The sequence below is a fragment of the Balaenoptera acutorostrata genome, chromosome 20, assembly GCF_949987535.1.
Source record: "Balaenoptera acutorostrata chromosome 20, mBalAcu1.1, whole genome shotgun sequence".
Taxonomy (NCBI): Eukaryota; Metazoa; Chordata; class Mammalia; order Artiodactyla; family Balaenopteridae; genus Balaenoptera; species Balaenoptera acutorostrata.
Genome location: NC_080083.1, coordinates 11,601,751 through 11,618,603, shown reverse-complemented (window position 1 = coordinate 11,618,603; position 16,853 = coordinate 11,601,751). Strand labels below are relative to the sequence as shown.

The 16,853-nt window shown below is 56.5% G+C and overlaps 1 protein-coding gene across 7 annotated transcripts in view; it reads left to right on the top strand.

Moving 5' to 3' along the window:
* Positions 1-211: 211 nt before the first annotated feature.
* Positions 212-16,853, top strand: part of SLC13A5 (solute carrier family 13 member 5) — a 29,395-nt gene continuing 12,753 nt past the window's right edge. Inside the window, exons 1-10 of one of the 7 annotated variants that reach the window (XM_028165283.2) lie at positions 917-999; positions 4,554-4,648; positions 5,977-6,001; positions 6,241-6,369; positions 6,653-6,789; positions 9,092-9,279; positions 10,271-10,436; positions 11,927-12,049; positions 15,273-15,488; positions 16,332-16,432. In XM_028165283.2, the coding sequence (XP_028021084.1) occupies positions 6,271-6,369; positions 6,653-6,789; positions 9,092-9,279; positions 10,271-10,436; positions 11,927-12,049; positions 15,273-15,488; positions 16,332-16,432 (1,030 nt within the window). In that variant the 5' untranslated portion in view covers positions 917-999; positions 4,554-4,648; positions 5,977-6,001; positions 6,241-6,270. Of the gene's footprint in view, positions 270-411; positions 1,000-4,553; positions 4,649-5,976; positions 6,002-6,240; positions 6,370-6,652; positions 6,790-9,091; positions 9,280-10,270; positions 10,437-11,926; positions 12,050-15,272; positions 15,489-16,331; positions 16,433-16,853 lie in introns of those variants that run through there. The other 6 variants (XM_057535903.1, XM_007177410.3, XM_007177408.2 and 3 more) reach the window with 6 other exon arrangements.

The window sequence follows — 16,853 nt, the reverse complement described above, 5'->3', positions numbered from 1 at the left end:
CTCTCTGGACCCTCGTTTCCCCTGTAGAATGGCAGTAGCTGCCGCTGTCAGGCGGGCTCAGTCCGCCTTCAGCGCACGCAGTGCCAGCAGGACGTCGGCGGGCTGCGCCAGTGTCCGCTGGAGGGCGAAAGCACCCCGGGCTGCGGAGGACGGTGGCCTCACCTCCTCCGCGATCGCTGGAGAGTGCCCGGGATGCGCTGGGTGGGAGAGGACGCGCTGGGGACGAGTCCTGTGCCCAGAGCAGCGCGGACACTGCAGGGGAGCTGAGGGTGACGGGGTTGGGGGGGACGGGGGGGGACGGGGGCGGCGGGGGGGAGGGGAGGCCCGCGGAGCCGACGGCGCTGGGCGCGCGGTGGGTCGCTGCGGGAGACCCCTCCGGGATGGGAGTGGGAGGAACAGGAGTAACCAGGTGAAGAGAAGGGAGAGGTTGGGGAGATGGATCCGAAAGACTCAGAAACCGCTAGGGACTTTCACCTGGGACCCCGGCAGGGCCCAGGAAGGGCAGGTGCGGATGCAGAGGGGGCGCCGCACGCCTAAGCCCGAAGACTGAATGACCGATCACTCCCGCTTGGCCGTCCGCGGGCGCGCCTGTCTAGGGCACTGCAGGAAAGCCTCGGAGAGCCAGGAGGTGCCAGGGCCCAGACCACTCCTGGAGGGCCCGCCCGAAGCGCTGGAGTCCGTGGGCGCCGCCCGCCTCCGCCCGCAGGCAGAGTTGGGGGCAGGCTTGTCCCACCGACCCCGCGGGATTGGCCCCGCCCCGGGGCCGCGGGGAGGCCCCACCATGGGAGGCGGAGTTGCCGCCGCCCCCTCCAATCCCCTGGACTGCGGCCCCTTCTTAAGCCCGTGAAGCTACAAGCTGCCCCTCTCTCGCCTCTCCCGCCAGGCTCCCTCTCCGCGATGGCCTCCGCACTGAGCTATGTCTCCAAGTTCAAGTCCTTCGTGATCTTGTTCGTCACCCCGATTCTGCTGCTGCCACTCATCATTCTGATGCCCGCCAAGGTCAGTTGCGTCTCTGGGCAGCCCCTTGGATTCTGGGCGCCGGGTGCCCAGCAGCGGGCACCGAACCCGGGAGCATTAGGTGGAGCGCACGGATTCCCGGGGGCGGGCACGGCTCCCCTGGGGCACGGACGCTCAGGAGCTCCGGGTGCTATGGGAGGTGCCCTGCAAAGAATTCTGACAGCCATGGATCTTGGGGTTCACAGATCCCAGGGCGCAAGAACTGTTTTGGCAAGCACAGAAACCCAGAAGTTAGCACCGATCTTGGCCACACAGCCCCTCTATAGGCTCAGAATCTCCCCAGAGTGCATAACCCGATCCCCAGGCCCCCCAAATGCCACCTGTACCAAGAGGGAGCCTGGGGGCTTGTCTTTCCCTTCTTTCTCCTGTCTCTTCCCTTGGGGAATGGGGACTTCCCAGCTGTAGGTGGCTTCCGAGGCCAGTCGGGGCCCTACACGAAAAGAGCATCACCTAAGTGAACCCTGAGTGCCATCTTTGTCCCTCTCTGGCCCTCCTTTGAGCCTCGGTTTCCCTGTCTGTGATCCACATTTCTTTCCAGCTCTGAAACCTGGGCAGCCATAGCTGAGTCAGAAGCCTGCTCCCAGCTGAAAGGCAGGTCAGGTCGGCCTGCTTTTGCTCACTGCCCGCTGTGGTGGCGGCAGGAGGCGGGACACAGTCCCAGAGCTCACGCCTTGGGTGGCACGACGCAGGGTCTCGGGGAAGCTGTGTCCCAAGCCCTGGCCTCCTGGTGCTCCCAGGAGGGAAGCGGAGAATGAATGGCCTTGGCCACAGGGTGGGGGTGGTGCGGGGAGCCCTGGCCCAGGCCCTGCTGGGCAGTGCGAGGCCTGTTTGGCAGAGGCCCGAGCCCTTTGAAGGCTTTTGTGGCTGCTGGCTGCTCCTTCCTCATTCCCTCTTTCCACCTTTCACTCTCAGCCCAGACAGGAAACCTCAGCTCCCCCCAGCCCAAGCAGGTTTGGGAAACAGAGGGGCTCTTTAGGGGACGTTCTGAGGGCAGTCCTAGAGGAATGGGGTTGTACTGGGGGTATCGGGAAGCCAATCTTTGAGAGAACCGGACTTCCACCTTTCACCCATCCTTGTGATTTTAGCCAAGCCCCTGCGTTCTCTGGGCCTTGGTGTTCTCGTCTGTATGATGGGGCAAGGTGGTTTGGTTGTTGACATTTTATGGCTTTAGGTGCCAAAAGGGATTACGCTGGTTCCTAGGATGGGGGAGGGGGAGGCTGGGAGGAGCCCTTGGGTGGGCTGAACACAGACCCTGGATGGGCCAAGGACAGCAGATCCAACTAGAGGGGTTCTTTAGTTTCCACACCAACTGTGATCGGCCATATTTCCTCTGTAGAAAAAGATTTGGGGCTGTTATCATCTGTGGGAGGGAGCCAGGCAGGAGAGCTGTGATTTTAGTTCTGCTGGTGGGGAGTGATGTTCCCTGGACTAATTATGGTAGCTTTGCTGACCTTCCTGCTCCGGAAGAGTATGACCGAGACCCCACCCCCACACATCCCATCCCCCGACACACAGGTGGCCCTGAGCTGGGACCCCAACTCAGGCTGTGTATGCATGTCATTAACCTGCCCTGGGAGTGAGGATCAGGCGAGGGAAGAGGAGGTATCAGTAAAAGTCATTCCAGGGGCTGACTTCACGTGCTTTCTCTCCCGGTGGTGCAGGTGACTGGGAGCCAGAACCCTGTCTGCTTGTTTTCTCCCTGTGTGCTTCTGTTTTGGTCACCACTGAAGAGCTCCCCGTCCCCACCCACGGCCACAAAGTTTGCAAGGAAACCCAGGGCAGGGGGCAGCGCAGCGGGGAAGCTGGCAAGAAGTTGGCAGCCTGGGCGGCCCCGTCCAAGCGGGGTGGCAACTCCCAGGGCATGTCACCCTCTGCCAGTGCCCGGGCCCCTCTCCTGCAGCCTTTCTTCTTTTACTCATCTCCTGCACCTTGCTTCCTTCCTGTCTTCATCTCTGCTCCACTTTTCTGCCTGTTCTCTGGGTTCTTTCTTTAAAAAAAAATAGCTTTTTATTAAATAAAAAAATATATTCATTGTGTTATTAAAGTTATGTGAAAATTCTTATGTTTAAAGTCTGTGAAGTATAAAGTAAAAATGAAAAGACTTTCAAATCCCATAAGACACACACACAGTATGTTCTCTTAGCTACATTTTTTCCATTAAGCACTATGTCATGGACGCCCTTATTTGTTAATAATTAGGTAAATAATGAGCCATGGTTTTCTTCAGTTGTGCACTTAACATATTTTTTGAGCCCCACTATGTGCTCTCCACGGTGCTGGGTGTGGACTTTTAAGTCCCACTGTCCACTGTGAGCTCAGCTTGAAGTGCTCCTCCGGCCACATTCTCAGCGGCAGGGAAGGCTCCGAACTGACCAGGAACTGGGCTCCCACCTGCAGGCAGAATCCATCTCATTCTGCACGGTGACCAACCCCTCCTCAGGCTTCTCTAAGGTCGCCTGTCCTATTCTGCTCTCTCCACAACACTCTGGGAGCATTCTAGACGAGGGAGGGTCAAGTTTGCTGACTGGTATTATTCAGGGATGGGGCACCTCCTGGGCCTCCTGATAGGAGCATGGAGGTGAGAGGGCAGGTAGCCTGTGTCTTTTCTCTTGGTTACTTCTGGCGCCTCTAGGAACTGTCCCGGGAAAACTGGTTACACGTGTCACCTGCCGCTTCTAAGTTCAGATAATAAAAAAATCACTTTCTGTGTGCCATATGTTAAGAATGGGTACTTTTAAATCCTCGATTTACAGGTGAGGACATGAAACAAGCAGGGGGAGGGGCCAGGGTTGGGAGTGGGAGGAGTATTTTATCAAAGACATCGTTGGGAATTGTTCTCACATGATGATAAGAAGAGGGAGACTGAGTTTTAGACAGTATTACCGTTTTAAAATTCTCTACAGCACACCGTCTTATTGCCCCCCCTGCAGCGGACCATTCCTACCTCTCTCTCCCTTGACACCAAGGCCCAGAGAAGGCGTAACTGAAGGCCACACAATGGCAGACAGCGGACATTGATCAGGCCTGCCCGGTGTCAAAGCCTGGTCTTCTAACCACGTTGCTATCCTGCCTTGGGCCCAGAGGCTTCAACCAGCATTGATTCTCCCCTCCTTCCCAACAAAGGGACATCTGACAAAGTTTGGAGACATTTTTTGTTGTCACAACTGGAGAGAGTGCCACTGGCATCTAGCAGGGTGGAGGCCAGAGATACTGCCAAACATCCTACCATGCACAAGACAGGCCCCCGCCGCCCCCAACACAGAACCATCCAACCCAAAATGTCAGTAGTGCCGAGGCTGAGAAACCCTGCATTAGACAGTAGGGAGGTGTCCTGGGGTTCTCATGGGCTGCCGAAGAAAGATTTATTTTTATCACTGATAACACGGTCCAGACAAAGAATGTCTCAGCCTTTGTGTGACGTTCCATGCGTATAATATGTGTTATCTCGGGTGGTGATAAACAGTGATTGTGTGCAGGTACGTTTCCCCAGCAGGGCTGTCACAGCCCATGCTGTGCTGGTCCGTTTCTCTTATCAGCATTTGCAGTGTCCCCGGGGTTTCAGGCCTGTGCTGGATGCCGAGTGACACGGATTCTGCCCTCCACTGCCCACTCCACTGTTCAGTGTTCAATGGTGGGTGAAATATAATGCCAACCCAGTGTGCTAATTGCTGCGGGTGGGGGCGTGCATAGAGGAAGGACACAGACCCAGACTAGGGGCAGCAGTGAACTGAGCCCCGAGCACTCACTCCAGGCCAAAGGAACGGTGTCATGTGTGAGAGCAGCCGTGGGAGGCGGAGCATCTGCCTCAGTTCCTACCAGTGCCCTGGGGTCGCAGGAGCTCGGGGTGGGAGTGGGCATGGGAGATGTGGCTGGAGGGCCCTGCAGGGCCTGCTCCATCACAGAGGGTCTCCCAGGACATGCTCAGGCATTTGGCTTTTGTCCTGAAGGCAAAGGAAGGCTTTTAAACAAGGGACTGATATGATCCGGTTTGTAAAAAGAGAAAGAGGGAGCAGCAGTGTGGAGTGATACAAGTAGAAAGATCGTATTAGAAGATAGCTGTGCTGTACACCTGAAATTAACATGATATTGTAAATCAACTATACTTCAATTACAAAAAAAAAAAAACTACAGCGAATAAAACAGCAAAAAAAAAAGATAGCAGCAGTGATGCAGGCAGAAGATGTGGCCTGAGCAAAGGCAGGGCCACAGGGTGAAGGAAGAAGGGAAAGAGGAAGATTTTGGGGTAGAAGCTATAGGTTTTAGAGGCTGATTAAAGTGGAGGGGGCTGGAATGAGGGAGAGGCAGAGCCTGGGTGGTTAATAATGATTATAGTAAAAATGCTGTTGAAACAAAAAACAACCCAGGGAGGTGGGCATTATTATCCCTATTTTATTAGGCGATGAGACGGAGAATTAAAGTCCTACAGTGAGTAAGGGGCCAGGGCTGCGAGCGCTTGAACCAAACCTAGGTCTGTTTCACTCCAAAGCCAAGATCCCAGTGGCTAAGTAGCTAAAGGGTGTGAACAGGCAGTTCACGCAAGATTAAATACGAACAGTAAAGCTTGAGACCCTTGTAACTAGAGAGGCTAATAGACACCAAGACCATCTTCTCAATTATAATAAACAACAACCCTGAAAATACTCAGTGCTGGCCATTGTCTGAATGAGCTGGTTTACAACACACATTTCTGGGAGCTGAGAAAGTTGGAGCAGCCTTTTGAGAAGGAAATTAGATACAGATACCAGGAGTTTGAGGATGTGCTTTGGGGAGCCTTTCCTAAGAATTGCACTTACTTTGTAAAATGATTTAATTTTTAGAGCGGGTCATCAAAAACAGTATTTTCTTTTTTTTCTCTTCTTCCTCTTCCTTCTTCTCCCCTTACCCCCACTCCCACTCCTCCTCCTTTTTCTCCCCTTCCTCCTCCTCCTCCTCCTTTCCCCCCTCTTCTTCCCTGTGAAGACGTGAGGATGCAAGGCTTGGAGAGGTGAGAGACCTGCCCAGGACCGCACAGCTGGGGGGCAGGGGGCAGGAGTCTCTTGATGACGGGTCCTGTGCCCTCCTCACTGTCCTGACCCTGGAAGGCTGTGCTGACGGGGGCAGGGAAGCAGGGGTTCCCACTGACATGCCACCCTGTTTTGGCAGTCCATGCCCTGCTGTCCCGAGCGTTCTGGGGTGGGGAGCGGGGCGGCAGCAGCTCGCCAGGCCTCAGTGCTGTCTCTTCAGTTTGTCAGGTGTGCCTACGTCATCATCCTCATGGCGATTTACTGGTGCACAGAAGTCATCCCTCTGGCTGTCACTGCCCTCATGCCTGCCTTGTTTTTCCCACTCTTCAAGATTCTGGACTCCAAACAGGTGAGCAGTCCCAGAGCATCCGGGCGGCTTCCTGCTTCTCTCCCAGTGGCTCCTTCTCCCGAGCCCTTCTCTGAGCTGCCTAGGACCGGGGGGACCAGATAATACCCTGTTTGTGGGCTCTCTCTGGCATAGAGACATACCCTTGACCCTCCATCCCCATTCCAAGCTGCCCTGAAGTCAGCATCTGCTCTGCTCGCCTATCTCTGGGGACTTGGGTGACCCTGAGCCCAAGCAGCGTGTGGTCAGGGGGCAGGCCTGATGGGGCCTCCATGCCATCCTGCAGGTGTGCGTCCAGTACATGAAGGACACCAACATGCTGTTCCTGGGCGGCCTCATCGTGGCTGTGGCTGTGGAGCACTGGAACCTGCATAAGAGGATCGCCCTGCGCACGCTCCTCTGGGTGGGGGCCAAGCCTGCCCAGTAATTACCCCTTCTCTCTCTTACCGCAGGGCCCTGCAGTAGGCCCCAGGGCCAGGGAGGGGTGTGTGGCACAGGCCAGATCACCCACAGGCAAGGACTGGCCATGGCCTTACCTGGGCTTGGCAGCCAGGCAGACCCCTGGGTGGGTGGAGGCCAGATCAAGCCATGCCTGATACCCCTAGGGGCTTTGTGGGGAAAGCAGGAAAGAGATGGCTCAACTACCCAGCTCGGGGGGAAGCGGAAAGGTCATCCCTCCAAAGCTGGCACGCCGGTTCCCTCTGCAAAGCTGCTGCTTACCCCACCTTCCCCCCATTGCTCAGTCGTCTCACCCCTCTCCAAGATCTCCCCTGCCAGTCACAGGTCATTCCGACCAAGCCGCGCAGTTGATACAGCCGAATCACCTGGGTGTACTGAGCGCCCGCAGGGCCCCGGGCATGATACCGGGGGCTTATTTACCACCTCATCTGACTCTCACCGCACCTCTGAGGGTTGGGGATTATTCCCATCACCCACGTTCTGTTCTGAGGCAGAGAGGAGTTAAATGGTTTGCTGACGTCACATGGGGATTGGACCGGGCCTATCCGATGGGGCCTTGCCCCCTCTAATTGGGAACTCAGCATGCACCTTTTTTTTGAGGCAACGTGCTCCCTAAATGATGGCGTGACCCAGCCCAGCCCTGGGAAGGCAGGTTGGTTACTTCACAGTAAATCCCTCCTGCTATGTCCTCATGTTAAGAACCATGCTGGCCTCTGAGCACACAGAGACCCTGGCCCGCCCAAGCACCCTTGGTGCCTCAGCTCCCTTGAGTGAGGGCTTTGTGACTCTCTGACCTGTTACCCGAGCCCCTCCAGTGATTGGTTTACAGGGTCAAATCAAAAGCCATTGCATTTTCTAGAAATGTGAGGCCTCAGAATTCCTGCTTTTAGGATCCTTTGAGTGGTTGGCTTTTCTCCATCAGTGGGTGGGCCTCATTCTGGAGTGTGCTGGAGCGCTTTTGCTCCCAAATCCAGGACATTCACACACGCGTCTCTGCTCCTTCCTGCCCCCTGGCTCCTCCTCTGAGCCTGGCTTCCGGCTGCCCAGGGCACTGCCTGTGCTGGGGGCGACCTGTATGTCGAGGCTCCCTTGGTGCCTTGGAGCATCATGTTGAAGCCTCATTCATGTAAATTCTGACCCTCATCCTAGCCTGGATCCCAGCCTTTGTACTTATGGGTCCATGAGGTCTACTGCACGGATACCAGCTAAAGCCCGGTGCAGTGCAGCCCCGAGACCCTTCTTCAGGCGAATAAATTAGTGGCCCTGGGGAGAAGCCTGACTGCAGAGGGGCATGGGGACCAAGAGGTTGAGTTCCATTTAGCCAACCGCCCCTCCCAAGCTCCTCTGCTCCTGGCCTTGTGCCAGGTGTGCGGGACCCATCGAGAAGAATCAGACCTTCCCTGCTCACGTTCTAAGGAGAGAGCAGACATGGAAACAGTTTCAAATCCAGCCAGCGAGAAGTGTCCTAGAGAAGACTGAGGAGGGTGTGGTCAGCCCTACCTGGTGTGCACTGGGAAGGAGGTGACAGAGAAGGGATGCTGCCTGAAGGTTTTGAGAGACCGTGAGGAGTTTTCTAGGCAGATGACACAGGTGGCACAGAGGTGGAAGGTGGGGTGTTATACGGAAAGGGAACGTTTTCTGAATACTGTTTGGGGATCCGGTCCACTGCAGAGTGGAGGGCGGCAAAGAGTGTGAATGGAGGGAGGTGGGGCAGGGGATCAGCCATGAAGGAGGTCCCACTTCCCCAGGGCCCTCCCCGGCTCATCCTACCCCTGAAGGCTGACTCCACGCAGCCTTTCTGAACTCATGAGGGGAGAAGTGGGGTCAGGGTGGGTGGGAATCTTCTAGATAGAAGTGGGAAGTTTGGTCTGCCTGCACATAGGGCTGCCTCAGCGCACCCCTAAGTCATATTAGGGCCAACTCTCCACACTGGGTCCGCACAAACTGGATGCTGGTGCTTCCCTTGCTAGACGGTGAGCGCCTTAGAACCACGACTGAGGCTGAGGCCGCCTGGTGACCCGGTAGCCAGCAGAGTAGATGTCAGTAATGTTTGCGGGAGAGAGGCAGAGGAAGGGAGGGAAGGGAGGGAGGGAGGCACTAAAACTGCAATCCCTTCCTGGACACCCAACCTTGAACTGGCCTCAGCACCTTGGCCCTGACCCCTGGCATCCCTGCAGGGGGCACCTAGCCCCCCGCTGCTCCCTAGGGGTTGTGAGAGGTGGGGGTGGGGGATTCTCCGGCTTTCCTCCCTGCCCCTCCTCTGCAGGCTGATGCTGGGCTTCATGGGCGTCACGGCCTTTCTCTCCATGTGGATCAGCAACACGGCCACCACAGCCATGATGGTGCCCCTTGTGGAGGCCGTGCTGCGGCAGATGGAGGCCATGAGCGCAGCCACCGAGGCCAGCCTCGGGGCTCTGGAGCTGACAGACAAGGGCAAGGCCGGCGAGCTGCCAGGTGAGCCCCTGGCCAGGGCAGCCTTCCCCTCTGTTGCCAAGAGCTTTAGCCACCTCCCTGCTTCCTGGAGCCCTCCTTTTAGCAGGCACATAGAGAAATACTTAGAAGACACTGTTTTCCTAAGTTTTAGGAATGTGATTAGTGCATAAAAGTTAGATCCTTAAGTAGAGCTTATAGCAAGTTCCTGCCCTCCGTTCCCATCACCACAGAAATGAATACGTGTTGATTTGATCATTCATTTGGGTATCTTTTGAGCACCTACTGGATGCCCCTCAATCCCTTCTACCCCTACTCATCCTCAGGGAGGCCTCCTCTGAACAGGCCAAATCCCTCCACACTGTTCCCGCAGGTACTGGGGTTGGTCATCCCACCTTTGCTTCCCCGCTAGGCACCGAGCTCAGGCGAGTCAGACAGTGCCTGTGTTTTTCTCTGTCTTGTTCGCTACCCCATCCCCAGGGCCCAGCGTGGGGCCACTCAGGGCCTGTGCTGATAGCCTGATTGCCAGACCCTGGGCCAGCAGAGATGAAGCAGACACACTCATATTGTGGAGCCCGGTGGGATGGAGTCAAGAGGCCCCTCGGTTAGTTCATCTGACTTGGGGGAGGCCACGGGTTGCCATTAGCCAGACTCTGAGGGAGCGCAGAAAAGGGAGAGACCTTGCTAGGAGGAGAGGACATCTGAGATGGATGTGGACCCCTCCCTCCAGATGAAGGGAACAGCTTGAGCAAGAGCAAGGAGGCAGGAAAGAAAGGAGTGTGTCTGAAGTTGCTGACTTTGCTCGGAGCACTGAGGAGCCTGGGCCTTGCCGAGGGACGTAGCTGGGGGGGCACGTGGGGCCGGATAAGAGCACTGGGCTGGAGGTGGCGGAGAGAGAACCTGGGCAGGGAGCCGGCAGAGCTGGCACGCCTGGGTCCTCAGGTCAGCGGCAGGGTCAGGAGCTGGGGCTGGGCAGGTGGTCCCCAGTGTGCCCACGGCAGTGTGCCCACCACAGGGAGCCAAGCGAATTTTGAAGGTCCCTCCATGAGGCAGCGGGAGGTCGACAGGAAGAACATATGCAAGGCCATGACCCTGTGCGTGTGCTACGCAGCCAGCATCGGAGGCACTGCCACCCTGACCGGCACGGGACCCAACGTGGTGCTCCTGGGCCAGATGCAAGAGTGAGTCACTGGCCATGCCTTTTGGGGACAATAGTGGGGGGGGGGGGATGGGGCTGGAGGGGCCCACCCACCTCTTCCTCCTCTTCAGCTGGGCCCTGGAGCCGGGATGGGGGTGGGGGCCGCCTGGCTGGGGTGAGAGGATGGGCCGCCATCAGCCTCTGTGGCCCAACCTCCCTGCACATGCTCAGGACCCCACAGCGTAGGAGCTGATGTCCACAGACCAGGTTGCTTTCTGCTCAGGACAAGTCCTGCCTTTCTTTCCTGGGCTCAGGATTCTCGCTCAGACAGGGAACGTGGATTGAACGCGGAGCTGGTCATGGGAATTGACAGTGTAATCCGAGAAGCGGGTTCCTTGGTTAAAACTTATAGAAAATAGATGCCCCTAAAGATGCTTCCCTCAAAGCTGGCTCACGACCTCGGTTGTTAATGGCGATGGTCCTATGACACCCGGAAAGGTTAGAGGTTAGGTCACCTGGTTCCTCACTGGCTCTTTCACTATGGCCCCTCTAATTGCCCTTGAGGGGGACGTGTGCCCCTGTGAGGCTCCAGGTGGACCATGGGGTGGTTTAGAACTTTCCAGCCTTGGCCACAAAGGGACCCAGGCTTTGAGGACCCAGTTCTGTTCTTGGCCTTGTGCTGGGTGGGGCTTGGGTCACAGAAGTGAGAGGCAGCTGAGGGTAGCAGACACCCAGAGAGTTCTGGCGGGTTGTGTAAATGTGTTAATGAAGATAAGTACAAATTGCAGTGGGCACAGAGGGAAGGAACAGAAGTATGGCGGTGCCCGTCCTGTGCAGACAAACACCCTGGACAGGGGTGGGGAGGGCAGCTGGGAGGTGGGAAGGGCAGGCCTGCAGACACTTGAGGTCGAACAAGCAGACTGTTTTGCTCCTGCAAGTGTTTTCTGTAATGATAGCCTTATGGTTCTCCCTGAAATTCCTCTGGGCTGAATGGGAAAAGCTCTGTGGCTAGTCTGACACCCTTGGGCTAAAGGGAGCAGTGCCTGGGGCTGGGGGCGGAAGTGACCCTCCTCCATCCCCCAGGAAACATCTTCTGGTCCCACCCTGGGAAGCTTTTGAGATTTGATTTCCTAGTGGGGGGCCTTCCCTTGCAGAAGCCCACGGGGTGAGGTTCTGAGGCATCTGGGGACCCCCTGGAGCTGCTGGCCAAATTATGTGTGTACAAAGGTGTATTTTTCTGGCCTGAAGGGCCATGCCTTTCATGAGCTTCTCAGCGGGGTGTGGACCTCCAGGAGGGTCAGTTGGTCGCTCCTCAGGCTTGTCTTGTGCGCGGCCATGTTCTGGGGCCCCTGCTTGACTGGGGTAATGCTGAGTGATGGGTGTGGGTGGCTGGACTTCAGGAGGGGGAGGCCCCCGCTCCAGACCACCTCTCGGGGCCCGGCTGCCGCTCAGCCTCCGCCCGCAGGGTCCGGCCCGCCCGCTCTCCGCAGCTCAGTGTCTGGTAGAGATGTGGACCGGTGTTTTTCCCTTCAGATTGTTTCCTGACAGCAAAGACGTCGTGAACTTCGCCTCTTGGTTTGGATTTGCCTTCCCTAATATGCTGATCATGCTGCTGCTCTCCTGGCTGTGGCTCCGGTTTATTTACATGAGATTCAAGTAAGTTTGAGATGCTTACGGAATAGGGGATCCAACCACGCCTCGGCTCAGCAGGGGAGTCTAGAGAGTGCCTCCTGTCTGGCCCGGACCATTTCTCCGCTCCCGCTACCCCTGCTGCTCACCGTGCCTTTGCACGTGCTGTTCCCTCTTCCTGGCATGCCACTCCCTGCCTTCCTACCTTCCAACCTCCTCAGTCCTCAAGGCCAGTTCAAATGCTCCTTCCTCAGCGACACCTTTCCCAACTGCCCCCACCCCCATTCCGATTCTGACGGATTGCCTGCTCGCTGCTCCGGGCTTCCCTGGGCACACCACGCCCTGCCCCTTGGCACCTGTAGTCATGCTCCAGTGCCATCCCTCCCCCGACCTGAGCTCCTCTGTGGCCTGCGGTAAGTCCTCTCTGACCGCTACACCCGGCCCAGCTCCCAGCCCAGGGAGAAAGGGCAGGTGTACCGTTGTCAAAGCAATTAACAAGAAGCTTTGTTCTTGGTGCCCGTCAACACTGCTGGACAGACTTCCACTTGGCTGCCAGTGCCCGTCAGGCCAGGTCACAGCAGACCTCCTGATAATATCCACATCAGTCCAAACCCAGATTTACTGAATGCTTACAATGTTCCCAGCAGCGCACAGCTTCTGCAAAGTTTACCTTCCAGTTCCCAGCACACAGCTGACCAAGAGTCAACCTTGACAGCAGCCAGACTTTGGACAGAAACCATGATGTGTGGCTGAAAAATACCTCAAAAGGTTGTTGTCATTTTTAAAGGCACAAACTTATCTGTGGCATGAAGGTGACCCTCTCACACTGGAGTGTAAAGTACCTAGCTGTGAGCCATGTGCTCTGTGCCTTAGTTCACATGGCGCTCGAGCCCAACAAAAAACAGAGGCCTATGTGGCCAAGAGATCTCAGAGCTGAAAGGTAAAGCGCCCACGAAGACCTGTGAGTTAATGGGAAAAAGGGGCACTTTGGTTAAGTTTTCTTCTGAAGGAGGAACTGTTTTGAAATCTGCCGTCTCTGTCCATAATCAAAGCAGCCATAATGACGACTTAATGGTAGCTGTAGGCATTCGTCGCGCACCCCACCCTGCCTGGTGTCCGGGCCCCCATGTGAAAGGGAAGCTGCTCCTACGGGTGCTTGGCTGCACAGTTTGAATCCCTCATCTGGTTGGTCGTGGAGAGCAATGTCAGGGTCATTCCCTCCAGCCTAATTCAGAAAAACTGTATCTTCCTGAGTTTATGGGCAGCTTCCTAGGCCACATCCAGCCAAGGGGGCCACAGACCCTCCCAAGACCACCCAGGACTCTTGGGATATTCCTGCTGGCTTACACCCAACTTTCCTCACCAGGCTAAGCCCTGAGTTAGGGATGACAGTTCTTCTGGACCCCTGCCACGGGGCTCGGGGTCCCTTCGCCTCTCCTGCAGCGCATTGACCCAGTTCATCATGCACCCACCCAGCTCCCGGGGCCCCCACAGGAAAGCTGGATCCATTTGCCTGCATCTCGTGCCAGCCCAGCGGTCACCAGACGGATTAACCCAAAGATGAATGTGAAACCACTTAGTGTAAGAGGGACCTGAAGGCCTGGGGGCACCACTGCAGGGGGCCAGCACTGGACACCTGCATATATGATGCAGCCCCCAGAGTCTGCAGCCAGTGTGGTGTCGGGACGTGTCTCCAGCATCAGACATGGGCTGGGCAGCTACCAAAGTCACCCCTTATCCTGGAAGCCTGAAGCCTCTGGTCCAGCCCCCGAGTCTGGAGAACGACAGGTGGCAGCAGATCAGTAGTGGGTGGAACATAGACTCTCTCATGCCAAGGGGGCGAGGACAGAGAGGCCAGCTCCCACGCCAGCAGAGCCATCCCCATGCTGGATGATCTGGAGGGTGTCCCTGGCGGGTGACCCTGAGGACAAATGTCCTTGCCCCTTGTCCAGAACGGAGATCTTGGCAGGCTGTGCAGACCCGAGTCCCCATCACTGCCACTTCCTTTCCTAACCCCTGAGCACCACAGGAAGCTGTGTCCCAACCTCCTTGAGTCCCTGCTCTAGGCCGTGCCCCACACCCTGCATGGCCCTCACCCTCTCAAGGGTGGTTCCCGTCCAGCCCTGGCTTCAGCATTTGGCACCTCAGCACGTATTCCATTAACCCCTGTGCTCCTAGGAAGTCTGTTTTAGGGTCCCAGGAAGGACTCCCACAAGGGAAGGCTCTCTAGGGATAATCCTCTTGGCCTTGCCCCCCACCTTCAGGCTGACGGGGGCTGGAACGTGTGACTGGAATCCTCAGTGGATCCCTCGGGGTTGGCATCCTGTGTGCCAGTGGCCCCAGTCAGCCCCTCCCCAAGGCTAGGTACCCTCTGTAACTCCTCCGAGATCCCTCCTCCTTCCTGCCCCCTCCTGCCAACACTCCCCAGGGAAGTCCTGCAGGGTGCCCTGGGCAGGCGTGTTGGCCAATGGGCACCGGTTCCTAGGGAGCCCGTCCAAGAGCAGGACCTGGCTGGCTTCCCTCCTGCCTTCGCCACAGCTACTACGAGCCCCCGAGTCTTCTGCGTCCTTAATCCTACGTGTCAGCTCCTTGCAATGCAAGTACCCACCCTGCTCCTGCCTGACCCAGTCTGCTGGGACCTGTCCTTGTTCCTTGTGTCCTCTTGAGCCACCTGCTGATGGGGACTGGCATCCTGGCACCATCGAAGGCAGCTGCAGGCCGCAGTGGGAGGAGGAAGACGGAGCATGTGAAGGAGCCTCGGCCCCACCTTGAGCCGGTTCCAGATTTCTCACGGCCACCCCCAGATGTCGGCAGCCACCGGTCTCTAGGCGACTGGCACCTGCCAGGACCCCCGTGCCAGCAGTGGCCTCGGTTCTGCTTCTTTCTGCTTCCTATGCTCCTGTCCATCCCCTGCTCCGTTTTGCTCAGCCTCCCACCCTCCTGCATCCTCTCTTCCAACCTCCACTGTCCCTGACACCCCACCTGGGCCATCTCAGGCTTCTTCTGGGGGCACCCTGGGGGCATATGCTGGGTCCATAAAACAGAGACTTTGCCCCACTATGTCCTGTGAGGTAGGGTAGGCAGATGACAGAAATGGGGAGTGGGAAGGGACTTGCTCAAGGCCCCCCGGGGGACAGGCAGCCCTGTGTGGCTTTCTATCATGTTCTGCTGCCCAGTGTCCACGCTTCCATTCAACCAGCCCTGAGTCAACCAACATGCCCCGCCGTCCTCTTGTCTTTGCATTCTCTAGTATTAAAGAGTCCTGGGGCTGCGGGCTGGAGAAGAAGAGTGAGGAGAAGGCTGCCCGCGAGGTGCTGTGGGCGGAGTACAGGAAGCTGGGGCCCCTCTCCTTCGCTGAGGTCAACGTCCTTCTCTGCTTCTTCCTGCTGGTCGGCCTGTGGTTCTCCCGGGACCCCGGCTTCATGCCCGGCTGGCTGTCAATCGCCTGGGTGGAGGGCAAGACAAAGTAAGTGGTTCCTCCCACAGCACCCCCCCATGGCTCTCCTCCTCCTCTGCCGTCCGGTTCTGGAGCACTCTGTTGGTTTCTGGACTCATTTTTGTCTCACCAGTCTTCCTGACAAGCTCACAGATGTGTTCTTGTGGCCCCTCTTGCCCCAACAGGCTGGCAGCGTAGCCAGGCTGTGATAGAGAGAGGCCGGTTGGGCTAGGACTGGGGCTCTCAGTGCTCTGGTTTCCAAGTCTCTGTTCTGCCATCTTTCCTTTCTCATATTTCTTCAGATCCGGGCGAGTCCCTCTGAAGACACACATCCTGGGGTCCAGAAGCTTCTTTAGATAGAGACTTGGCAAAAGGGGGGATATGAAGTTTCTCTCCTGGCTAAGATGTTATGTGGTCAGAATAGAAGAAAGGTTGAGAAACATGCACATCCTAGAAAGGGCAGAAGATGTGCACAGGGGGATTGCTGCCTGTTACTGCTTACTCCATTTTGAAGGTCTGCTTGGGGTAGCCCCAAAGTCCTTGTGGTCACCCTGGTGAACCCAGAATCCCGGAGAATCTGGTTGAGGAGAGCTCATGAAGCTCACCTATGGAGCAACACAGACAGAGAGGGAAGTGAGGCCCTCAGAGTCACTCAGAGTTGGTGGCAGAGCTAGGCCGAGAACATGGGAGTCTTGGTTTCCAGCCGGGATTCAGTCTACCTCATCCCTCCCGATCTTGGCCTTTGGGGTTCCAGTTTTCTTACTCAGATGAGCCCATCTCCTCACGTGGGAGCATTCAGACACAGTGCAGGCTTGTTGCATGACTGTCAGTGCAGCCAAGATGGACTAATCCCATGTGCTCTTCCCTGCCCAGGTATGCCTCCGATGCCACAGTGGCCATCTTTGTGGCCATCTTGCTATTCATTGTGCCTTCGCAGAAGCCCAAGTTCAACTTCTGCAGCCAGACTGAGGAAGGTAAGGCTCCTGTCCTGGCCTCTCATTCATCAGAGTTGGGGCCCCGGCAGCAAAGGATCTCCATGGTGTTCCCTGGGCCTGGGAGGGAGAACATCTCACCCTGTTGAAAAGGACTGGCTAGATTACAAAGTCTGGGCACAGCGTATTTTCCAAGCCTTCTCTGCATATTGTTTAGTGCAGAATCTCCTCTTTTGCTTTTTAAACATTTGAAATCTTATTTATTTTACAACAGGAACCAGAAAGAGATTTCCCATTTCCCATAATGCCATCAGTATTTTGGGGGTTTCTCTCTCCCTCCCAGTCTTTGTTAATATGCATATATATTATATGGCTATAATCAAAACATACATAATTTCAATCCTGTTTCTTTACTGGTTTTTGTTTTCATGTTTTTGCTTGTGGTTATGCTAGAAACATTTCC